The 27,455-nt window shown below is 34.3% G+C and overlaps 4 protein-coding genes across 4 annotated transcripts; 2 read left to right on the top strand and 2 right to left on the bottom strand.

The window, feature by feature from the left end:
- Positions 1-958: 958 nt before the first annotated feature.
- On the top strand, positions 959-2,001 carry HELRODRAFT_172827 (hypothetical protein; the record flags this gene model as incomplete). Its single annotated transcript, XM_009019456.1, has 2 exons — positions 959-1,018; positions 1,741-2,001. The coding sequence occupies 2 exons, from the start codon at positions 959-961 to the stop codon at positions 1,999-2,001; spliced, it is 321 nt and encodes a 106-aa protein (XP_009017704.1).
- Positions 2,002-8,650: 6,649 nt separating this feature from the next.
- HELRODRAFT_172826 (hypothetical protein) lies at positions 8,651-21,266 on the bottom strand (the record flags this gene model as incomplete). Its single annotated transcript, XM_009019455.1, has 16 exons — positions 8,651-8,707; positions 9,038-9,141; positions 10,049-10,113; positions 10,414-10,631; positions 11,147-11,417; positions 12,859-12,979; positions 13,271-13,351; positions 13,877-13,988; positions 14,061-14,234; positions 14,367-14,657; positions 14,764-14,890; positions 15,195-15,282; positions 16,891-17,260; positions 17,539-17,716; positions 20,098-20,146; positions 21,149-21,266. 16 exons carry the CDS (start codon positions 21,264-21,266, stop codon positions 8,651-8,653), a joined length of 2,424 nt encoding a protein of 807 aa, XP_009017703.1.
- Positions 21,267-21,400: 134 nt separating this feature from the next.
- On the bottom strand, positions 21,401-23,818 carry HELRODRAFT_191775 (hypothetical protein; the record flags this gene model as incomplete). The annotated part of the gene is made up of 4 exons (XM_009019454.1): positions 21,401-21,774; positions 21,995-22,115; positions 22,680-22,722; positions 23,408-23,818. 4 exons carry the CDS (start codon positions 23,816-23,818, stop codon positions 21,672-21,674), a joined length of 678 nt encoding a protein of 225 aa, XP_009017702.1. The 3' UTR covers positions 21,401-21,671.
- A 376-nt stretch (positions 23,819-24,194) lies between these two features.
- HELRODRAFT_172824 (hypothetical protein) lies at positions 24,195-25,117 on the top strand (the record flags this gene model as incomplete). Its single annotated transcript, XM_009019453.1, has 2 exons — positions 24,195-24,227; positions 24,758-25,117. 2 exons carry the CDS (start codon positions 24,195-24,197, stop codon positions 25,115-25,117), a joined length of 393 nt encoding a protein of 130 aa, XP_009017701.1.
- Between the last annotated feature and the right edge of the window lie 2,338 nt (positions 25,118-27,455).

Genomic DNA, 27,455 nt, shown 5'->3' with positions numbered 1-27,455 from the left:
TATTATTGTTGTTGTCCTAGTTTAATATTGTTAATTATAATTATTAAAATTGTATTTGAAAAAAAATATAATATATTAAAATCGGATTTTTGGATTGTTAAAAATGAAACAAAATTTAAAAAATGTGTAACTGATCGATTGAAAAAACAAACGAATGAAAGAAATGAATGATAGAACGAATGAATGAATGAGAGAATGAGTGAATGAACGAAGAAACAGAAAACTTGAAATTACGACAAAAAATTAATTAAACGAAAATGTGCATGTTATGTACAAATGTTAGGATTCTAAAACAAATCCCAGAAATATACATTGAATGCATGCATGCCTGTACGTATGTGTATATATTTATGTACGTAGGTGTACCTATACTTATGTATGTGTGTGCGTATGTACGTATGTACAGAGGCGGATCTAGAGCGAGCCGGGGGAGAACTGGCCTCCCACGTTGTGAGCACTTTTTAATAAAAGTCAGAAAATGGACCGTTTTATGTATGAAATCGATAAAAAAAAAGATCGTCAGCCACACTACCACAAATCTTGGCACTCCCGTGAAAATTTTGCTACCCTACGTCAAAGATGTCTAGATCCGCCACTGTCTATGTATGTATGTATGTATGTATGTATGTATGTATGTATGTATGTATGTATGTATGTATGTATGTATGTATGTATGTATGTATGTATGTATGTATGTATGTATGTATGTATGTATGTATGTATGTATGTATGTATGTATGTATGTATGTATGTATGTATGTATGTATGTATGTATGTATGTATGTATGTATGTATGTATGTATGTATGTATGTATGTATGTATGTATGTATGTATGTATGTATGTATGTATGTATGTATGTATGTATGTATGTATGTATGTATGTATGTATGTATGTATGTATGTATGTATGTATGTATGTATGTATGTATGTATGAACCCGTTTTGATGAACAAGCCATGGCTAGGCATGCAATCGTTTCCGAGTTCAACTTTTATCTATGTCCCTGGTCTCGCACAGTCAGGTATCTAGCAGCTCCATCCAGAATGCAAAAGGAATTAAATTATGTATGTATGTATGTATGTTGTATGCGTGTATGTATGTATGTATGTATGCGTGCATGTATGGATGTATGTATGTATGTATGTATGTATGCGTGCATGTATAGATGTATGTATGTATGTATGTGTGCATGTATGTATCTCGAAATGAACAAAAAACCAAAAAGTGAATGTATGTATGAATAAATAAATAATACTCATCAATGATAAACAATTTTAACAAACAAATAAATTAAATAACCATCTAAATAAATTTCTGTAAAAGAAAGAAAGGGTAGAGAGAAGAAGAGAGAGAGAGGATAGAGAGAAGAGAGAGAAGATAGATAGAAGGAAATAGAAAGAGCGAGTTTTAAAATAAATACAATGAACAGAAAAACTGACACATTCCTCCTAATAATAATGAGAACGCCGGGCTGAAAATAACAAAATAAATGGCTGATTGGTAACAAGATAAAGGAGAGGAGAGAGTACGAAAGAAGAAGAAGACAGTAGAAGAGAAGTATGATAGGGAAAGAGAGAGAGAGAGAAAATGTAATCTATCTACCCAAGTGAAACATGATGCGTGACCCCCTCTTTTGAAGAACGCGCTAAACAACCCAATTATTTGTAAAAATGAGTTAATGTCAAAATTGCACAAATTATAATATCTATCTACCATTATAGGATATTAACTTTTAAAGAGAAACACGACATGTCCTTTTGACCATCAAGCCAAAAAGTTTTGCATACTTGGCAGAAACGAGTCCAAAAGGATTGAAAAACCGATGAACGTTTCGAACCATAGCAAGAAAGGGCTGAATCACAATGGCGCATATTTTCAATTGGCCAAATGGCTTCACCTTAAAAACAAAATTTTTAGTTTGGTGGCAGGTTCTTCAAATGAAGAGGTCGCGTGTAACAATGCAACAAAGGAACCAACTTCAGATCAACAACGAGAATAATAATACGCCAAACAAATCAATAATTTCATTTAATTTCAAGTACGTTAATTCTTAATAAACCAATGTTCGTGGCGGTATTATCAATTACTAAATAATAAATAACCCTTTACACACACTTATAAACAGATATATGTACACACACACACACACACGCACGCACACACACACAGACACACACACACACACTTATATACAGATATATGTACACACACACACCACACACACACACACACACATATATCTATATACATACATATATGTATAAATATGTATGTATATATATATATATATGCATACATACGTATATGGAGTACATCGTCGAATCAACGAATTTGGTCGGCGGTGAGTCCTAGAATGAGCAGAGTCCTATCTTGACGAACATTTCCGTGCACATGTTCCACAGATCCATACACTTGTACTATCGCCGTTTAGGGCCGTCTGTTTTCGTCAAATCAGCGAAGACAGCAGTACGTGCCAGTTCGAAGGCGGAAACTGCCGACTGGGTAAACTTCCTCCACTCCGAGCGCCACAGAGCATCAACACAAAGAATATTAGAGTCTAAACCACATTTTTTCATTTTTCTTTCAAGCTGTCTTTATATCTACGTACAGGGCCACCAGCCAGTCGATTTCCCGGCGCCAGTTGACCAAAAAAGAACTGCTTGAGAGTTTTTGTGTCTGGCAAACGTATAACATGCCCTATCCAACGAAACTGAGTTTGAAGCAAAAGCGATTCTATACCCATTGTATCGCACTTTGCCAGAATCATTGTGTTCGGGACTTTGTCTTCCCACCTGATACCAGCAATCATACGCAGGCACCTCATATGAAACTGGTCGGGCCTACAAATGTGGCGACGGTAGAACGTCCAGGTTTCGCAGCCATACAGCAGTGAAGGGAGCCCAACTGCTCCGTGTACCGCAATCTTGGAGGCAAGGGTAACTCTTTCTCCTGTCTATAATATCGTCATCGATAGTACCACTGTACTTGTACATCCATATACATATATATATAAATATGTATATATATATAAACATATATATGTATATATAAACATATATATATATATATATATATATATATATATATATATATATATATACATATAATATGTTCATAGCGGGAGAATCAGAATAAGATAATGAAAATAAAAATGAATACCATAAAATAATTTGAACGTTGTAATTGACAACATGAGAGAGAGAGAAACAATAGCAATTATTATTAGTAGTATCATATTGATACCAAAACTATTACTTTTTAGAATTATAATTTTGTTAGTATCATTATTATTACTATCATAATTGTAATTATTATTATTATTATATTTATAATTATTATTTAATATGAAAAAGTCAGCAACAAAAAACTAAATGAAATAAATAGCATTTTTTTCATAGTATGAATGGATAAATGAATGAATGAATGAATGAATGAATGAATGAATATATGAATGGATGAATGGATGAATTAATGAATTAATTAATAATTTATAATACTGCCGATGTTTTGTGTGATTGAATCATTCATTATAGTAATATCATAGGTACTGATAATGATGCTGGTTGAGGTGATGGCGATGATGATGATGATGACAAAAAATTGTAACGATATACATAAGTGAGTATCAAAAGAACATTCTACATTATAATATTATAATTGGGGCTATAAAAACCAACAAGTTTTTAATGTTGCTATTATTACGAAGATCATTATTATTATGATGACTGTAATGTGTGTTTTTGTGTGTGTGTGTGTGTGTATGTGTGTTGATGTGTGTGTGTTGGTGTGTATGCACAAACACATAATAAGTTGTAACAATATAAATTTAATTATTTGAAATAAATTAGTCAGAACGATTCATTTAAATAATACTAATAAAAAAAAAAAATATGGCGATTGAAAATTAATTAAATAATTATTAATCATTAAAATTATTTTCACAAAAATAATTATTTATAAATAACGATAATAATAACAACAGTAATTTAAAGTGTATTCATACATTTACTGTACAAATCCCAAAACCCTGTTTATTGTGAATTATGTAAACTATAATAATAATAATTATTATTATTATGTTTATAATAATAATAGTAATAATAATTACTATTATTATTATTATTAAAAATAACTGCCAATCTTATTTTATTATTATTCTTATTTTGAATAAATGAAATTATTAAAAAATTCAATATACATATAGAAAGAAACATAGAGAGAAAGAGAGAGAGAGAGAGAGAGAGAGAGAGAGAGAGAGAGAGATATTAAAATAAGAATAAAATAAAAATAGTACTAACAGTAACAATAATTGTTTGCATGCAATAAATATCAACAACAACAACAACAACAACAACAAAGAACAGCAATGAACTAAAACAAAGAATAAATATAGAATAAATATTCATTTATAATTATCATAAACGGCGGTATCAACAACAACAATATAATAATAATATTATTATTATTATTGTTGTTGTTGTTGTTATCATTATAAATAATGTAACAATGATAATAAAATAACATAAACAGGTGAAGTTACGCTACTTATATAGTTTATAGTATATATATATATATATATATATATATATATATATGGTTTTATATAAATATATAAATATGTATATATAATGGACGCGTGTGTGTATAAAATATACATTAGAAATTATAATATTAATATAGGATGATGATGATAGAAACAACAAAATAGCCGTTGGTGAAGATGATGATGTTGGTGAGGATGATGATGGTGGTGGTGATGATCATCAATTATCTCGATGATGATGATGATGATCTAAATAATACCAGTGATAATATTAACTATAACAACATCAAAAATAATACTAAATATCAAGCGATAATAATGATAATAAAAAAAATAATAACAATAATTAATAATAATATTATAACAATAAATAATCTTAACAATAATAATAATAATAATTAACGGTAGTAATGTAAACAAAAAATGAATAATAATAACAAATACAAAATGATAATAAAAACGACGGTCATGAAATAAAATGAAAAAACTTATGTTGATAATAACAACTATAATAACAATAATAATAATAACAACAATAATAATTATAATAATAATAATTATTATTATTATTATACGAATGTAAACAAACTTAATTATTATTAATAATAAAATAAAATAATAAAACAAATTAACAATTAAATAAATAAGCACGTATAATATGATGATTATGTTTTTCTCTTAATAGCACTAGCGTTATTTACACACACACACACACACACACACACACACACACACACACACACACACACACACACACACACACACACACACACAAACATATAGTGCCACTTTAATATATGATATATTAACAAGCTGTTTTATTAACAACTATGACTACGTCATCATCATCATTACCATCACCGGGATGACGACTACTACCATAACCACTTTTGTTATTATTGGTATTTTTTTTATTATTATTAGTAGTAGAAGTAGTTGTGTTGTTGTTGTTGTTGTTTTTGTTAAGATCATCATCAGTAATATTATCACCATCATCATCATTAATATCATCATCATCATCATCGCCATCTATTAATAAAAAGCTATCGAATCTTTTATCCAATTGCAATCGTAATAAATTATTATTATTATCATTATTATTGTTGTTGTTGTTATTATTGTTGTTGTTATTATTGTTGTTATTATTGTTGTTGTTATTATTGTTGTTATTATTGTTGTTGTTATTATTTTTCTCATCGACATCATCGCCGTCATCTTTGTAGCAATCGTTATCATTACCGACGACGACATCATCCCCGCCATCGTCACCCTCCTTATTATTATCACAATCATCACCATCATCAACTTTACCGCGAGGAAGATTATTGTTATTATAATTATTATTATTATTGTTGTTGTTGTCCTCATTATCATGATGGTCATCATCATCATCGGCGTGCATATTTTTAAAGAATGATGATGGCAGTGATGATGACGATGGCCTCTGTTCCTTCAGGGGCAGGCTGACGACGGGGGGGACGTTCGGCAAGTGCTCCGACTGATTTCGACAGTGGTGGTGAAGATGATTGTTGAGACGGTGGTGGTGGTGGTGGTGGTGGAGTTGAGTGTCGTCAATAACGACGAGGCTGATGCGTTTGTCTGAGTCGTTTTCCTTGTGATGATGATGATGATGATTGTGATGATGATGATGATTGTGATGATGATGATGATTGTGATGATGATGATGATTGTGATGATGATTGTGATGATGATGATGATTGTGGTGATGATAACGATTGTGATAACGAATGTGATGATGGTAATGATTGGTCGTGATGTTGGGTTGCACTCAACACACACTCTCCTACTCATCGGATGGGAGGTCAACATGACGTCATCATCACCAGATCGGAGTATGAAATATTCAATGTTCAATCGACCCGCCCATCGTTTCAGATCATGGGCTCATTTCATGCCCGATGGCTGCCACCTCAGCTCCTCCTTCTAACTCGACTTGCAGACGCGTTCGGAACTACAAAAAGATAGATCGTGTAAAATTCATAAACTCACTTATCGAGTGTTCTCTGTGACAGTGAAGCCTACTCGTAATTCAATGTAAACAAGCTGTCTGATGTATATGAGGAAACGCTCAGGCGTATTGTTGATGAGCATGATTGTCGACAAACAAGTTCGTTCAAAATCATGTGACTGGTTTGACTTTGATTGCTACGAAATAAAACGATCCACTCGTAAGTTAGGAAGGGTTTATCGACGCACAAAAAACAAATGAGACCTTTTTCGTTGGAAAACAATTGTAATAGCAGAAAAACACAAACCGTTTGTGTTCAAGCAATCAATATATTACCAATCGCTGATAATTTTGGTGAACAGAAAAATGTATGTACGACTGCTCCATCAATCACAGCTCAAGAGTTTTAACACATCTAAACTGTCAGCTGAGGAGATTGTCAAACCGCCAGAGTTCACGTCGACCAGATAATACCGCAAAAAAATATTCAACTATTAAACTGGATGCAAAAAGTACAAATACCCTGCAACATCAATCCTCCCCCTACCAAGAAATATCTACAATAATCCACAGGTACAAATCAAAATCTTCTCCTTGCCCTCTGAACCAAATCTCAGTAATCCCATTCAAAAAAATGTCCATTATTACGCATCATTCTCCACAAATAATTTACGCAATGGTTATTTTTCAAAAGCCCAGCAGGCTGGAGAAAATGATTCATATTGCTTATTTATAAAAAAAAATGCGATGCAAACAATCCGTCCAACTTCAGACCCATAACTCCACAACCTACGCTTTATAGAATGATTTCGCCATGCACCAACCATAGGATTTATAATTTTTTTAAAAACAAAAAACTTAATCAACAAAAACATCCAGAAAAATTTTTTCCCAAAGCTAGATGGCCTGACCGAACATACTCAGTTCTTGTCGCATATGTTTAACGACGCCATGAGGCATCAACAAACAATAATCGTCACACTTCTCGATCTAAGCAACGCTTTTTGTGAAGTTAGCCAAGACCTGATCTTAACTATCTTAGACCATCACCCCACTCCTGATCAGCAAGTTAATAAAATTCATATATGCCGACTACACAATTTCAGTTTCAGGATGCAAACAACTGGCTCTTTCCATTTCAGTCAGACGAGGCGTTTTCTAGGGCGATCACGTTTCGCCATTGCTCTTCAACCGGTGTTTTAAGTCTTAATGAAGATACTTGAAAATCCGAGTATCAACCATGTGGCTATGTATTACCGCCAACAGCACCGAAAGCGCTCAGCAATTAGTCGACATAAACCAGGCTGCGGCTCGACAAATGCACAACTTTCGGCATGAGAAAAAATAGGTGTCAACGAACAGTTCCTACCGAAGTTGATCATCGGCGACAAATCAATTCTCCAAATCGAACTTGGCGGATATTTCGTATATTTGGGCAAATCTAAGATTTTGAAGGTACCAACACTGATGCCAAAAAGTTGCTGACCATTAAACCAAAAAATATGTTATCAGTAATTAGTGAACTAGACACGTCGGCACAGTGGAAACTTCAAACCTTGAAAAAATACATTCCATCACAGCTCGCATTTGGGCTTCAAACTAACGACATCTCGTTAACCTGGATTTATAATTATCTCAATCTTTTGGTGATAGAAGTGGTTAAAACATGGCAGTTGTGTGTCAGAAAGTTTGTCGCTCCCTTTCAAATTGGTTGGATTGAACGTAAGGTCTCTCTAATATTACGCAGAATCATGGATCAAACGTCGTAACTATTAAAAATCCAACGACAACGAAACTTCGTAGATTAATTTATTCATCATTTTATTCAATTACATGTTCTTATTTTTATTTCCATTTTCTTTATCTCTTTTCTCTCTCGGCATATTTCTTTTACATTGTCGTTGTTTTTATTTTATTTTGGGCTGAATAATAAAAGTGCACCAATTATTACAATGAGGATGACGTCACAACGATGACGATGATGATGACAATGATGGTGATAATTGTAGAATTAAATTTAAGCATACTTTAAAAAATTTATATTCAAGTTTACCTTTAATGATTCATATTTGAGTTTAGTTTTAATGATTCAAAGTAAGTTTACTTTTAACGATTTTTCATTCTTGATTCTCATCACTATCCAGTCGGTAAGGTAAAACATTGCGGCGAAGAATTTATACATGAAGCACATGCCTGTGTTTGTAAGATGGATTGAATGGTTGGTTGATTGATTAATTGATTAATCAATAAACAATTTAACCAACTAACAATCAGTCCGCCAAACACAAACCAACCAACCATTCAACCAATAAACCCAAAATCAAGTACGCAATCAGTCAGTCAATAAATCAAACAACCAGCAAATCAAATCAATCAGCGAAAAAACCATCCAACCAACCAACCAACCAACCAACCAACCATCCATCCAACCAACCATCCAACCAACCAACCATCCAACCAACCAACCATCCAACCAACCAACCAACAAACCAACCAACCAACAAATCGATATCTCAGGTGCACGAGGTCGTACACCAAGCAGTTGCCCTCCACCTCACAAACACGCGCCCAGTGAACGCACGTCTGATCGATTTGAGAGCCGTATATAAGAGGGGCTGGTATATATGCTGTGCGTGTGTGTGTTTGTTTGTGTTTGTTTGTGTGTGTGTGTGAGAGTGTGAGTGAGAGAGTTTGTTTAAGTGTGTGTGTGCATATGTGTGTGTATTTGTGAGTTTGTGTGGTGAGGAATTAATCATTAAGTGATATTTGTTCGTTGATTCCCTGTTTGGGAATGTTGCATACACAAATATCTATACATGCACACATACACACGCACACATGCACGCACAAATATATACAAATACACTCACACACAGACAGACATACACACACAAAAATCAGGAAGGAAGGTTATTAAAATTTAGAATGAACTTATTACGAAAATGAATTACTGATGAAAAATTATTGTCGATGATTATTATTTATAAGTGATAACAACAATTTATGAAATAATATTATTACTGCGCACTTTTAATAATTGCCACTATTACTACTGCCGCTACTACTATCAATCATCAATCTTCGTTTTGCGTCCAAAGACCCGGTTTCCCGAGGTAGGACGTGGTTTTCTTTGCCATCAACTTTTTGCGCCAAATTAACGATCAGTTGTATCCATTTCATTTAAATTTAGAGCTTTCATGTCTTGCTCAATTGTTTGCAACCAGGACTTCTTTGGACGGCTTTTGGGACGTGTGCCAGGTACTTCAACATCTGCAAGAGAAGTTATGGCACTGTTTCCACTTCGTTTGACATGACCAAACCACCGCAGACGGTGTTGCCGGCATTCGTCCTTTATATCATCTAAACCAGCACGACGCAGGATTTCGGTAGATTTGATGTGGTCCTTCAGACTAATTCGTTGCATCCATCGAAGCATTTTAATGTCTACTGCTGCTACTAATATTACTACTACTACTACTACTACTACTGATAATAAAAATAAAACTTTACTAATAATACCAATACGCAACTAACCAAGTAGTCTCAACATAACGTATTGCACACCCAATGCTAAGGCCTTTTCTTGTTCACAGACGGATCTAATAATAATAATAATAATAATAATAATAATAATAACAAAAAATCGTTATCATCATAATAAGTACAACGTTAATAATAATAAATAATCATTTTTTGTCTGACCATACAAGCCTATAATAGACTTCTGGTCTGAATTTTGGAAACAAATAAATAAATAAATAAAAATAAATTAATAAAATAAATAATAAAATCATCATCATGACCAGCACTATCATCATCGTCATCATCATCATCATCCTAATCATCACCACCATCATTACCAACATCATCATCATAACCATCACCATCCCTCCACTCACCTAATAGTAACCATGACGAGCGGCATTTGCGTCCCAGTGACGACGAAGGTCATAAAAAACAACATAACCATAAACGGAACGAGAGTTTCGCATTTTCCTACACATTCGCCCATCCCAGCTTCCGCTAGTGACGTCAGATGTACACTTCCGGTTGTCGGTGATTGGGGTGACGATGATAATGATGACGGTAAGATTACGCACGAGCAATCTGAATAGTTCTGATGATGAGTGTAATCTAATTGACGATGACGTACTTAAAACGAAGGTGACGATGATGATGGTGATGATGATGGTGACGATGGCGAAAGAAATGATGAAGACGATGATGATGACGATGATGATGAATGTGATGTTGTGATGATTGTGATAACAATGAAAAAACATCCACGCACCAAGCAAAAAAATAGCAAAAAAGAAAAAACAAATAAAAAAGCATAAAAAAATTTCACAAAAAAATCAGAATGCCGAGAAACAACACGGTGACACAACACCACCACGCAACACAACACCGCCACACACCATTACACACCACATCATAAAAAAAACGTCAACAGCACCAACAAACAAACCAAGAACACCAAACAGCTCCACCCTAACAACTACAACCACTATAACAAACCCCCCCCCCCATAACCACAACAACCACCACAACAACAACCATAACCACCACAACAACAGCCACAACCACCACAACAACAACCACAACCACCACTACAACAACAACTACCACCACCTGCTCTTTCCCGCCATTCCCAACAGCAGCGGTAACACAGCCGGCATAGCAGGGACTGAAATAGATGACTCCATTATCGCCGCACACAAACTCCATAGAATTATCATCGCAATTACAATTTTTATTACACATGGAAGTTAAATTAAATTTGTTGTAATAATTATTATTGTTGTTGTTAGTGTTATTGTGAATGTTGTTGTGGACGTTGTTGTTGTTCGTGAAGAATGGATTGCTGCTCAGCGGGATGTAGTTGTTGAGGTCATTGTAGTGGCTGTTATGGGGCAACAAAACAACAACAATAATAATAACCAGCAATAACAATAATAATAATAATAATAATAATAACATAAAATATATTATCAACAATTTTAACAATCGTAATAACAAGGACACCAAAAAAACTGAATATAAATATCGTATCAACTCATAGTCACAAGTGAATTTAAATATCACACACACCACACATACATACACCCACACACATACGTACATACAAAGTTCTTAAAAAGGTTTCCACTGAATCAAGATTATGTGCCTGCGTTAAAATGAAACTGAACAAGGCAACTTTTCGCAGCGCTATGAGGATCAATTTGTCGACAGATACGGTGGCAGCAAAGCAAAGTCCGCTGAATCTTTTGCTTAGCTGCCTTGAAGATAAAACATCGAAAAACTCCGAATAGAGAACCTAACCCGCCATAAGAAGAAATCAGTGTGAATGTTACCTCACAGCAGCTATTCGTGGTCTGAGATGCTTCCCTAAAATTTTTGGGCGGCCTAGACGGGTTCATTCCTCGGCACTGGAAAAACTGGACCAACTATAAAATCTGCGAAGGAAGGCATTACGCAGTTTTGTCAGAAATACGGGCCAAGACGGGAGCTTCTTAAAACTAAATTATAGTTTACATCTTATGCTGGACTGAATGTGATCATAACATCATTCTTTATTTAGCGACAGGACTGTTTTCCTTTACGAGGAAGTTCAACAGAGTGACCATTTGGGCTTCTTCTTTTTTCTCTATTAATCGATCCTTTGCTAAAATCAAAATATCTAAATTGGTAATAGATTACTTTGATGATGTGTCCCTGGGAGGTTCGCTGAAATCTTTGATTGTTGATCTGGAACATATTTTTAAGTGGCACCCGTCATGGTCTAAACTTAAACCTCCACAAATCTACATTCAACTTGGTACAAAGGTGGGAGTCACAATAAATTTTTGGAGGGCAAATTTGAAGAATTCGGGTTTGTCTCGTCAAGATTATCTATAATTTTTAAACACGACACTCTTTCACTACTAATTCAACCGACTCTTATACCTTGACTTATGTATTTTTTGACTATAGATACCGGGGCCGACGCAGACATTGAATCTGCTGCTGACATTCGGCCTGTGCACTGATTTGAGGAGGAGTTACCACCGGCTTCAGTCTTGGATGGATGCAGAAACGGACAAATAATGTTGAATGGAAAGCAAAGTTTGTTAGCCAAATGGTGTAAGCTTGCGATGCGAGTATGTCGCGTAAGCATTAGGAAAACAAGGACACATTGGTTCATTGGTGTAACGAAGATATAAATGCCATTCGAAAAGAATGCCTTAAAGCAGAAAGGGGAATGGAAATTTTCAACAAACTGGAAACCAACTAATCAAAAATGAGCGAATAGAATTAACAACATCCTCACCTATTTACATAACACTCACTTCGTCACCACCAACCTGTAGTTATCGTATGAGACGGTGATCCCAGCAATTTTGAGATTGCTACATCCGAGCACGAAGAACAATCCAAACCCAGCCAGTGCGATGCTGTTCAGAGCAAGAACCAGCTGTGTGGCACCTTCAATGAGCAAATGTATGTATGTAATAAATGAATAAATGAATGTGTGAATGAATGAATAAATGAATGAACGCGTAAATGAATAAATGAATGAGTTAATTAATTAATGGAAGAGTAAATGGAAGAGTGAATGAATGAGAAAATAAATGAATGAATGCTTTCTAGGATTAAATCAAGTTGAATAAAACTGTGAATGAATGAATGAATGAATGATTAATTGAATGAACGAAGGAAGGAATAAATGAATGAATAAATAAATGAATGAACAAACAACTTGGCTACCCTGCCTACCTCTAGATGTTAGTTGACAGTGTCTTAGACAGTGCCCTCCCATGAGGATGCCAATAACTGCCCCTGGGACTGCCACGCCACCTGTCACCATCATCGAGTGGGTGATGAAGGAAGATGGTGATAATAATTAAATGACAAATAAATGAATGAATAAATAAATAAATGAATGAATAAATAAATGGATGGATAGGCAAGCAAATGAAAAATAGATTAACGAGCTACTGAATAAATAAATTAATTAATTGATTAATTAATGAAAAACTAAGTCAAACAACAAGCCCACACAAATTATTGATAATGCAATGTTAAACGATGAACAAATGAAAAAATGGTTGAACAAATGTGTGATAAAATGAATAAATGAAAAATTGTATGAAAAAAATGAATAAATAAACAAATGAATGAATGAATGAATGAATGAACGAACGAATAAACGAACAAACGAACGAATGAAAAACGAGAACAAATGAATCAATCAATTAGCTAATCAATTGGCCCAATCAATCAATCATTCAGTTAACCAGTCATGTAACCAACCAATAAATCAACCAACCAGTCAATAAACTAGCACTAGTCTTGGACGACCCAAACTCCTTCTCCAGATACTTGGGCAGAAAGAATACGAAGCCACTGACGACGGACACTTCGCAACAGATCCCCAGACAGGTGACCATGTAGATTGGGTTGCAGATAATTTTGTACAGGGCAGATGGAATATCTGCGTAATGATTGGTTGGCGAGTTTGGCTCAGTCGGTAAAAGGGCCATGTCTGGCGTTATTATGCAATGACCTGTTTCGAATGCTGTCTGTCAGAAACTAAAAGACACGCGCGTATGATGCGGTGCTTGTGCGTGCATAAGAAATGTGCGTCGTCTGGTGTGGACGTCTGGATGCTACAGCTTTTGTGAAACGAAAGTTTGAAAGTAAGATGATAGACAGGTAAGCAGTTCTGCCTTCGACAGAGCTGCAAAATTAAGAACAAAAAAAAATAAAGAACTAATAAGAGAAAAAAAAACAAATTAACAATTAAGAATTCACAAAACGATAAAATTATTACTATATATTTATTACCTTTCAATTTTTTACCATAATTAACTTTTCCACTTTCAGCACCAACACCATTTCCGCCTGCCTTATTATTATTATTATTGTTGTTGTTGTTATTACTGCTATTAGCATTATCGTCATTGTTATTATTATTGTTGTTACTGTTATTATTATTTTTATTATTAACATCGCCTTCAAGCAGTTTTGTATTACTGTGTTGTTGTTGCTGTTGTTGTTGTTGTTGCTGGTGATGTTCCCTGGAAGCAGTAAACACGTCACACAAGGAGAAAAACTTCTGTCTGTCTTCTCTAGCTAGCTGGCGGATTTCTTTCACTAAGATCTGTTGGTTGGTTTGCTGGGTGGTGAGTGATTGAATGCCTGAACGGTTGATTGAGTGATTGACGGATGGATGGATTGATTGATTGGCAACCAACCAGCCAACAAACCTTCGGAAAGGTATAGAAAGGAACGGACACAAGTAAGAGAAGCGCCCCAATCAACATGAACCCTCCCCACCAAGCCCCCACCCACTTCGAATTACTCGGAGTTAGGTTTAGGGTCGTTGTGTCATATCTGGTGATGATGATTGATGGTGACGATGATGATGGTGATGATGGTGACGACTGTAATAATAACAATAGTAATGATAATGGTAACGATGATACAATTATTATGAAGATGAAAATTATGCTTCATTTGACCGAACGATAACAATTTCGGTGACATTTAATTACGGCAAACCATTGATGTTTCAAAATTTATAAAGCTCATCATCATCTTTTTTTCACCCACCACCCCCACGATCATCATCATCATCAGCAGCAGCAGCAGCAACAACACCAACGTAACCACCATCACCACCATCCCTCACACTCACCTCAAAAGATCAACGTAGTAGAGCAGCATCAGCGCCCCCAAACCATACCCAAGAATCGGACCGAACACACCACAGGCATATATGAAAGCTGTCGTGGTAGTGATGATGATGACGTTGAGGTAAGTATGATGATGATGATGATGAGTATGAGTATGATGATGATGATGAATATGAAGATGATGATGAAGATGATGATGAAGATGGTGATGAAGATGATGATGAAGATGGTGATGTGTATAATGATGAGAACGGAATTGATTATAATTATGATGAATATGAATAAAGTGATTGCGGCGATCAGGAAGTCTGATTGGACGGAAAATATCCCACTCCGACTCTTCAAAAATTCCGACCCAGGATTCCAATTCTAAGAAAAATTTTTCAACTTTTGCATCATAACTCTGCTTAAAAACCGCAACTAAATGAAAAACACTTAAAATGAGTCAATGTAATTGTTTTTCTTAGTAAAACAACTTTAAACATGTTTTAAAACATGCCCGAAAGTAAATAATGTATCTTATTGACATAACTAGCATTTATTTTTAATGTTAAAGAGGATTGCTTATCGCCACGCATACTTATCTTCTTGAAAACACGATCTTGAAGAATATTTGTATAATAGGAAATTAAATAATTCGAATTCTCAACACTTTCCCAAGTCGGGTGGAAAAGTACGGATGAAAGACGGATGAGAAACTCTCAAAAAATTCCGACCACGACACTCTGGTGGTGATGATGAAGATGGTGAGGATGGTGACGATAATGATGGTGATGATGGTGAAGATGGTGAAGATGATGATGGTGAAGAAGATGATGGTGAAGATGGTGATGGTGACGATGGTGAAGATGGTGAAGATGATGATGGTGAAGATGGTGAAGATGATGATGGTGAAGATGGTGAAGATGATGATGGTGGTGATGATGAAGATGATTTAATTTATGGTGGATATGATATGCCGGTAAGATTATGAAGATAATGACAATAAAAACAAGAATGGTTACAGCCTAGCTTCACAAACGATGCTTGTTAAGACGTGATGATGTTGGAATAAGGATAAAGCCACATACCATGGTAACAACAACTATTTAAATTCATTCAAATTCTAACACTCAAAAACCAGCACTTACGCATCTAAACACAAACATGTACAACAGCTAGCAACCCATTACAAACATGCACCTACACACATCCACACACGCACATTACAAAAATAGAACGACACATACAAACACGCCGCACACACGTGCACACATACACACACAAACAAACAAATACATCCATATATACATGCACATAATTTAATTAAATCTGGAAATAAAAACTTCACTATAATAAAATACCAAAATTCAACCTCTAAAAAATTAAATTAAGTTTAAATTTTACGTACTCTTAAACGAAAAAAATATGAAAAAAAAACATTAACCATAAAAAAAATTGAGACGTTAAGAGCCACACAAGCCACGTCAATAACTTAATAATAATAATAATAATAATAATAATAATAATAAATACTCAAAATCAATAGATAGATAAAAAGTCGATGACTAATACAAATTTAATTATGGACACAATTTAAAAAAAAAAAGTTATAATAACTAAATAATAAATTAATTAATAATAAATAAATTAATAATAAATTAAAAATTAAAGATAATACAAATAAATGAATAAATAAATTATTCAATTGGTCCTCACCAATATAAGTGGGCGCTTTCCTCGTGGAGACGTGGTTGTCGATGTAAGTGGTGCCCAGGGTGTAGAGGGGCGAGCCACCAATGCCGATCATCAGCTGGGCCACGATTAAGATTAAAACGTAGCGGTAGTTATCCGCACTCTTGTCGGAGCAGGGAGGTCCATCTGGAAAGTCGTCCGGTTTAGGGTAGTAGGCCCCAACGGAGATTGAGGGGGCGTAGCGGGTGTCAAATGGGTGGGAAGGGTTGTGATGTTGTAGTTGCAGGTGGTGGTTGTTGTAGTAGTTGTGGCTGCTATTCGTTAGGGAGTTGGTGTTGATTCTGTTGAGGTGGTAGTGGTGTGGTTGTTGTGTTATGCATATAGCAATTGTTAGCTATATATTTGTGAATATTTGTATATCTTATGTATTCATTTGTTGGTGGTGTGGTTGTTGTGCGTGGTGGTGGTGCGCAAGGTGGTGGTTGTGGTGGCCCAATCAATCAGTCCACAAAACTACCAACAAACAAACCAACCAGCCAGCCAACCGACCAACTACTGCCATCAAACCGGCCAACCGACTGACCTACAGATATCATCAGCGAAAGCATTACTATTATTGAGACCCTCCTTCACAGTGTAAGCTGAGGCGATAGCGTGTGGCGCGGTGAACACCAGCGCGCCGAAACCAGTGAGTAGCGCGCCGAGGCCGATCCAACCTGGGATGTGACGGGCGCTTCCAAAATAGCTGACAAAAACGGCGGCTGATGCGCCTCCGATTTCGACACTACCGGCTATGAGGCCGCTGTAGAAGCTGCCTATGTCGAAGCGTTTCTCGATCGTTGTGATGACACTGTTGATGTGATGTTGTGATGTTGTGATGATGTTGGAACGGTGTGATGTTGTTACTTAGCATGATGATGTTAAGATGTGATCATGACCTGATGCAATGAGGTTGTGATTGTAACTAATAATAATAATGATAATGATGATGATGAATGTATAAAGCGATTATTAAGAAGATGAAAAGTGTAAGTTTTTTTGATTTTTCAAAAGAAAAATAAGAGCGAAACTAGCAAAACAACATCCTCAACAACAACAACAACAATAAAAACACCAACAATAACAACAACAACAACAATAATAATAATAATAACAACAACAACAGTAATAACATCAATAATAATAACAAAAATACAAATTTTGTGGAAGGCAAAAAAATCTTTCAAGAGATGATGAAGATGATGATGGTGAAATAGAAGATGATGATGATGGTGATGATGGTGGTGGTGATGAATGGTAACCAGATAACAAAAACATCTTAGCATCTAATAAGTTTATTCTTGTTATTATTGTCGTAATTATTATTACTGTTGTTGATGTTATTACTATTTCAACTAATTTCACCAAAATATCAAGTAGCAGTAGTAGTAGTAGTAGCAGCAGCAGCAGCAGCAGCAGTAAGTTTGAGATGAAGACAAAATAGTGCCGATTAAATTTTATTATCACCCACAAGTGCAACACAATACAATAAGAACGTAAGCGATCATGTTTACGATTTAAATTAGTGAAGGGTTGAATGAGGAAATGAATTGGTGAGTGAATGAAATGATAGATAGATGGATGGATCATGGGATTAACGAAATAATGGATGGATGGATTGATGGATGGATGGATGGATAAGCACATTATATGAAAAGATGAATGTATTACTGAATGCATAACAAATGAATTAAATAAAATTATAAACGGATGGTTGGATAGATAAATAAATGAATGAATGAAAGAATGATGGATGGATGGATGAAGGAATGAACAAACAAATGAATGAAAAACCAAATCAATACAACAATCACAAACAAGTGATGAATGAACGAATGATGAACGAATGAAGGAATGAATGAACTGAAACTAAAATTATGTAAAAAATGCAGATTGATGGATAGAGAGAGAGAGAGAGAGTAAGTGAGAGAGAGAAAGAGAAAGAGAGGGGAAGAGAAAGTATGTAGTATTGGCATATTGGATGCATAATTGAACAAATAAACAAACACGCGATTGAGTAAATGAATGATGGATAGAACGAAAAAATGAATCACTGAGAGAATGAAGAGAAGCAGCACGGATCCCAGAAAAAAACACAAGTGAATGAATGAATAAATGAATGAATGAACGAACAAACAAACAAACAAATGGATGAAAGAATGAATGAACGAATTTGAGTATTAAAAAATTAATAAAAATGAATGATTGAATAAATGAATGAATGAATAAATAAATAAATGAATGAATTAATGAATTAATAAATAAATAAATTAATTAACTAATTAATTAATTAATAAATTAATTAATCAATTAATCAATGAATGAACGAACAAACAAACAAACAAACAAACAAACAAATGGATGAAAGAATGAATGAACGAATTTGAGTAATCAAAAAATAATAAAAATGAATGGATGAATGAATGAATGAATGGATGAATGAACGAATGAATGAGAAAATTAATTAATGAATGAATGAATGAATAAATGAATGGATAAATGAATGGATGAATGAATGAATGAATGAATGAATGAATGAATGAATGAATGAATGAATGAATGAATGAATGAATGAATGAATGAATGGTTTAAAAAATGAAAGACATGACAAACAACCTTACAAAAAATATCAAAATAAAAATTAACCACGTGATAAAAAAAATTAATAAACGATTGAATGAATGGAAGGATTGAATAAATAATTAAATGAAACAACGAATGAATGAAAGAAAGAATGAATGAATGAAACAATGAATGATCAAATAAATGAACGAAAGAACGAGCAATTTGAAAAATTAAGGAATTAGCGAACGAATGCACAAATTGATGAACAAATGGATCAACAAAAGATAATAAATGATTATCGAAACAAAAGATATAAAAACGAAATGGTGATCGATTGAAAAAATAAATAAAATGATCAAATAAACAAGAGTGAACGAATGAACGATGTTACAAACGAATGAACGAACGAACGATGGAACAAACGTATGAACAAACGAACGATGGAGCAAACGTATGAATGAACGAACGATGGAACAAACGTATGAACGAACGAACGATGGAACAAACGTATGAACGAACGAACGATGTTACAAACGAATGAACGATTGAATGAAAGAAAGAAAAATAATAATAATCAGTCATAAATAACAATTAAAAGAAGCAACTGTATGCGCCATCATAACAAACTGCTTCGGTCCCGGCAGTGCAAGCGTGTTGATGTGTGTGCTTATTTGTGCTGGTGTGTGTGTGTGTGTGTCTGTGTGAGTCAGTGTGTCTGTGTGAGTGTGTGTGTATGTGTGAGTTCGCTCGCATGACTGAGCTTGTGTGTGTTTGTGTGTCATCACCATCGTTATCATCAAGGAAGTTTACTCCCATACATATACAACCAGCTGATTTAGAGCACCATTCTATCATCGCCAGAAGGTAACAACATCTTCTTCGTCGTCACAGTTACGTAATAATAATAACAATTATATTTATAATTATATTTATAATTATTTTATTATTATTTCTATTATTATGAACAAAAACAGGAGAGCTAGCCGTTCGCTCACCCTTTCTTGTTTATAATAACACAACGTAGATTGTTTCATTTAAATTAGTTTTAAAATTAATCCCGCTGTTCCGCAAAATTACGGTGATTATGGCGTCATTTTTAATCTTTTTCTTAAAAACATCAAATATTTTATTTTAAATATTTTAATTAACTCGATTTGTACTGCACACTCGAGTGACTGTTTAGATAGCGGTAAAAACATTTGCAAACGTTGACAGACACTCCCGTGGGTGCACACTGCTCATTCAGATGTTACAGTTCTACCTTCAAATTAAAAATCCAACCTTCACATGGTAAACATCGGTGGATAACTGTTCAAAAAGTTTAGAATATAATTTAGTACTATGTTCATGTTGTCGCAGAAAGGGCAGAAAAGTATTAATTATGCACCAACGTTCATGTAGAATGCAGAAACAAATCCAACTAGGTGGAAACGTTGACGAACCAACAGAATCTCCGGAACAATAAATATTTCCACGTCAAATCTCAAAATCATAACCCTACCTCCACAGTCAACACTAGGAACAATTGAATCTATACTTGCGAGCATTAAACCACTCAAAATTCGGACCGATGAAGCCAGCGAATACTTTCAACTACAACGACAATCACTTCTGAACCGAACTAAGAAAATATTGGCGATTTCAGGATCCTTTTTCAATACACGATGCGCGAACATACTGTTCTGAATTATGGCATACCATAAGGTAAACCTCAATAGGCCTGTAATTCCAGCTCTAATAAACCAATCAAATATTCTAATAACCTTAATAACCTTCGTAAAAACTTGCTTGGCCATTTGAAACACTTGAAAATAATATTCAACACTTTTTAAATTTCGCCGCTAGGTTTTTTAATTGTTTAATTTATCGCTAGCCGATAACGTTTGGTCTGATCAACTTTATAATAATTTTATTATTCTGCAACATCGCCATTGTCGGTATTTATTGAAAGGAATACCGATAGAATGGATCTTCTATTATCCATCTATTAAAAGGCCTAATCAAAATCTGTTTGCAGATGCTATGACAACTGGAGTTAAACTAATCTCAGATATTTTCGAACCCTCACATCGCCCGGACAATTGCATAACGGAAAATAGAAACGTGTACGTACTAGAACTCACAACCCGCCACGAGACTAATCTTTTAAAAACCAAACAACACAAAATTAACGAATACAAAGGTTTAAAAGTCAAACTACTTCAAAAATATGAAGACTTTAATTTCAAAATCTTTTCCTGGGAAATATCCCCGTTGGCTTCGTCTGCGATGTTAGAGAACTGACAAAATGCCTTAAGCTGCCACCTGTTCCAGATGATACACTCAATAAATTTATGAGGAACGCAAATAATTCAATCGTTTGACATTTATTTTAATAGGAACAATTTGTGACTAAATAAACCTTTTTACGAATCTTCATAATGACGTAAATTAAATCAATAACATTTTCCGGGTTGATTTTCTTTTCATTTTCGGTTGTTAATGTCGATTTTTTTCAAATAAAAAAGTTCCCATAACTACTGACCTGCTGACGTAGCCAGCCGTCAACGCGCCATTGATCATGGCCAGGAGGCAGCACATGAACGTAAAGCTTGCCACCGAAGGCTCTATGAACCACCATTTCCCGCCAAAAATTCTGCTCCAACCTGATGATGATGATGATAGCGGTGGTGGTGATGATAATTATGATGATAATGATAATGATGATGATAATAATAATAATCACAAAGAGAAGACGATAGAGATTGTGAAGATGGTGGTGAAAAAAGAAGACAATGGAGATAATTAAACTATACGATAGAAATGATGATGATAAAGTAGATGAAGATGATAGGATTGAATGAACTAAAGGTTAATGTGAAGAAGATAATGAAGATGCTGACAAACGATGATAACACGATCATTAAGAAGAATAACATCAAAATGTTTATAAAATTCCTTATGTACGATGACTGACATGATGATTAAGATTGTGATGATGATGAAGATAATGATGGTGATGATGATGAAGATAATGATGGTGATGATGATGAAGATAATGATGGTGATGATGATGAAGATAATGATGGTGATGATGATGAAGATAATGATGGTGATGATGATGAAGATAATGATGGTGATGATGATGAAGATAATGATGGTGATGATGATGACACGATGACAAAATGACGGTGGTGATGATGATGGTGATGACGATAATGATATAAAACCTCTTTCTTCAATGAACCCAGCTCTCTCCATCAACAAGTTTATCTGTGGGTAACAATCGAAAATAATTATTATAAGGATATTTGTAAATAATTATCATAATCTGAAAAACAATTATAGTTACAAAAACATAAATTCTAAGAATAATAATAATAATAATAATTGTAATGGAAATTGTTCCATTACATGGTCACGTGGGCTAGTTACTAGCACAAAGCACGAGCGCTTACCTAAGGGAGAGCGCCGTATGGTCGCGTGGGTTGGTTTCTAAACCAAAGTACAAGCGCGAACCCGTTACAAATAATAATCACGATGATCATGATGATGACAACAACAACCAATAGCGACAAACATCTACAATTAACAATAACCACCACATCAACATCAACAACAACCATCAACAACAACAGCACCATGACCAAAATCAATTCAAAAACTACAAATGCAACAGAAACAACAACATCAACCTCCACAATATCAACAACAACCAAACCAACAAAACCTTTACATTAGCAACTAAACCGATGAATGAATAAAAACAACTTTAACAACAACTTCATCAATGCCAATCTCAGCATCACCAGCAAATCAACAACTACAACATCAACAAAACCAGCAACAACGACAACAGCAATAATAATAAATTAACAATAACATCAGCAACAGCATCAACAACTAAACAACAACATCGGCAATCGGCAACGTCATCAGTAATAACAGAAACAATAACCTCCTCATCAGTAGGAGAGAGCTGTTGAGAATTTTGAGCTTTCAGCAACTTCCTCTGCTGCAGGTCTTGTTGAAATTGTTGAAACTTGCGCTGTACGTCCAGCAGCTCCTGCATGTTCTGCAGCTTCCGCCGATCTTCTTGTTGTCGTTCGTGACTCAACAGATGTTCTCGTTCACGTGTTTGCTGCTTGGATTTTGGCTGCTGCTGTGGTAGTTGAGATTGTTGTTGTTGTTGCTGCTGTGGTACGTTATCATCGTTGTCGTTGTTGAGGCTGTTGTTGTTGTCGTCGTCGTCTTCCTCGTCGTCGTCTTCGTCGCTGTTGTCGTCGCCAACGTTCTTCGGCAGTTTGTGGAGACTTGTGAGAGAGTTGAAGCATATGTCGTTGTAGTGTTGCTGTATGTTGATGCTCATTTTTGATGATGGTGCTATCGATATTATTACGTCGTCGTTGTTGCTCACGTTGTTATTGTTACTACTGCCACCACTGTCGGTAGTGAAAGTATTTAAATTTAGGACGATGATGTCACTTCGGTTATTGATGTTATCGATTGTAAATAAATAATCGTAACAACTCACAAATTTTTTGAAATATTATATATACATATATATAATATACATACACACATATATATATATATATATTATAGTTTTGTTTCCGGTATGTCGGACGCACGCAAAATTGTAATTAGCGAATTATTATGGTATTTAACTAAAAATGTTGAAAAGTTGAAAAACGACAAGTTTAGAAATATTGTGGCTGATTTTTATACCTCCTCTGAACTTCAGAATGGCTTCAAAATTCTACAGGGAGAATTATAAAGTTTGAAAAAGGAAAAAATTGAATTTGCAACACGAAGAAATACTAAACTGGATAAGTTAAGTGTTTTTTTGAATTATTTTCAATTATAAATATTGACAATTTGGGACGTTTGTTACCAGTATTCACCATTCTGAACATTGAGCGAATTCCCAATGAAACATTTTCAAACATTTCCCCGAATTTAAATAATAAAATTGACAGAATTGAAAATTTAGTTAATGAAAATATTGTTTTAAATAAACAATGTTTGTATACGCTGAATACATTCAACACCAAGGAAAATATTGTTAAAATTAATGCTGCACAATCATCTACGAATTACGCTGCACAAACTAACACGAAAACTATAAACAATGCTTGGTCTGGCGGGAAACTTTTAGATTTCAACAAAGCTCCTTGTTCTACAAATATACAAACTGACGAAAGTGATAATGAAAATAAACCGTTTCAACTTAAAATTTCACGTCGCAAATTGATTAATCTTAACACCGCTTCAACACCTAAAAGAGAATTGATCAGGAAAAATACAGGAAAATCAAAATACAGGAAAATCAAAAGCTGAACTTGGCTTCAAAGCTGTTGCACCACCAGTTAAAAAATCTTTCATATATTTGGGAAACCTCAACATCACCAAAACAGACACTATAACAGAACACTTAAATAAAGCTGGAATAAAATTTATATCCATCTTTCCAATAGCAAAACGAGGTTCAAATGTTGAAGGCGATGATAACAAATCTAGTACAGCATTTCGCATCTGCGTAGCAAACAATGAAGTATCAAAAATGTTCGAAGAAGACTTATGGCCCGAACATGCGATTATACGCGACTGGATATTCAACGTCAAACCAAGTAACACTATCGAAAACAACAACAACAAAGATGGCTAGAAATAATACAAGTTCCGTTGACTTTATTTTGAATTCGAGTAATTTATTTCACAGCAGTGAGTATTTTTCTGTTCCTGATTTTTCCTTTTTATTTAATGAAGACAATAGAACTATCAAAAACTGTTTTTCTATTTTGCACGTAAACACAAGAAGCATATTCAACAAAATAAGCGATTTCCAGTTACTTTTGTCTAATTTGAATTATTTATTTTCTGTTCTTGCTATCACAAAACTTGTCTAACTGCTGATTTGTCTAAATTAATTGATTTAGATAATTATGATTTCATAGATCTCCAACGTAAAAATAAATTGGGTGGGGGAGTTGGATTTTTTGTTAAAAAACAGAAATGCAATTATTGATGAAAATCAGCGCATGTTCCGCGTTAGTTAACTTCTGTTTAATTTTTTGATTTTTCTAGCAATACATCGTAAATAAATCATTGTCAAGTTTCTTGAGTTCAAAATGGCTCTTTCTTAATTTTAAGTTCGTGTTCCTGTCGATGTTGATTAAAGATTAGATATTAGATTAAGACCGTCAGAAATGCAGTTATCGATGAAGGCACAGAAGAAAATGACATCAATCAAAGTGTTATCAAAGAGCAAGTAAATGATACTAATAAAATTAGAACAATAGAACATAACGCCGAGGTAATTAACACAATAAAACATAACACCAAAGTAATTAGCCCAAACCAATAAATCATATCAATTAGTAATGTCAGTAAAATTAGCAAGGTCACTGACAACAATAAACGCTAATCACAGGAATTGGTTATACAAATTTTCTACACAAATCGCAACAAGTGCTGAAAATGATTGACAATCGAAATAGGTCCTATACACTCGAGAATGAATTGGAAAACTGTATATAATTCTAATTTTAATAAAATAAATAATGACAACAAGAATTTGGTTAGAAACATCGAGAAACGTAACAAAAACAAGACTTTATTGACGTTTAACGTCTTGATTTTATATTTTGACTTCGAACTATTGAAGATTATATCGCTAAATCTTCTATTTATTTCATTTTTAATATTATTTGAATTAATAAGCATTTTGATATTTTAATTGTATTCTCAAAGGCTCTGAAGATGGATATACCAAAACAGCGTTGTCAGTCTTAACTTAACTATGTCTTCAAGTCAGTTTTTAAATAAATATGAATTCAGCCAATTTAGACGTGTTGAAGTTTTGTTAAAAAAAAAATAATTAATGCAAAATGGGCGACTATTTCTAACGATAGTTGCATCCAAAAAAAACCTCGTCACCAAATATAAATATATTAACATTTATAAAGCGCCAATTAAAATTAATGGTGCTAATTTTTCAAAGACGCAGTCCAATAATTAACTAAAAAAAAAAAAAAAAATAAAATGGATAAAATAAACTGCAAAATAACGTTCCAAAGACCGCAAAATTTCCTGCCCCCATCTGCAAACAAAAATTATGCACAGCAATCAAATTGTCTCTATCAGATCTCAAAATGGTGCCAGTACGTATCGTCCATTTTTTCTGAAACTTGAATGCCAAATATTCTGGCCCATTCAAAACCACGTAAATTACCATGCTGATCTTGCAAATCATTCTTTTGTCGACGGCAAGCCAATGTAAGTCTTTCAAAATTGGTGTAACGTGGTCAAATTTAGCACCGTGTGCAACAATTTTAGCAGCTCTGTTCTACACTGATTGAAGCATCGCAATAGATCTGTCCGGTAAACTATAAAACAAGATATGCGTGCATTAAAGACTGCATTGTAGATCTGTTTAATAATTTTTTGACTCGATACAATCTTTTAAGTTGAAATGAACAAACTTATACAGTCGATTTTATATGCTCATTCCTCGTTAATTTGGTGTCAAAAATACATCCCAAGTTTGTTGCCTTTTGACAGACTTTCCCTTTCCTTTTGTACCACAGCTGAATTGACATTTACTTTTGATAACTATTGCCAGGCACCAATAGAAAAAAACTGAGATTTGCACTGGTTCAACTTGAGATAATAACATGACATCTATGCACAAACTTAATTTAAACCTTCAGTCAGCTTTTTAATTTCGTGATGAAATGTCTCAGGTTTACTACTAAATATTATCTAAATGTCATCTTCAAAAGCATGATACTCAAAACCAAATGACTCGATGAAAAGATGAAAATATCGACAGCATATAATAAAAACAAAATAGGTCCAAGTACAGGACCCTGTGGTATATTAGAGGAAACCAACTTTGTACTTGATAGATCGCTTCTATAAAATTTGAACCATGCAATTACTGAACCTGAAAGTCCAAATTCCAACATAATGTTGTGAACAACGCAGTCAAATCCCGCAGACAT

The sequence above is a fragment of the Helobdella robusta genome (genome assembly GCF_000326865.2).
Source record: "Helobdella robusta unplaced genomic scaffold HELROscaffold_24, whole genome shotgun sequence".
In the NCBI taxonomy this organism is placed as follows: Eukaryota; Metazoa; Annelida; class Clitellata; order Rhynchobdellida; family Glossiphoniidae; genus Helobdella; species Helobdella robusta.
Note: the sequence above shows the minus strand (reverse complement) of the source record. Positions and strands in the feature narration are given on the sequence as shown.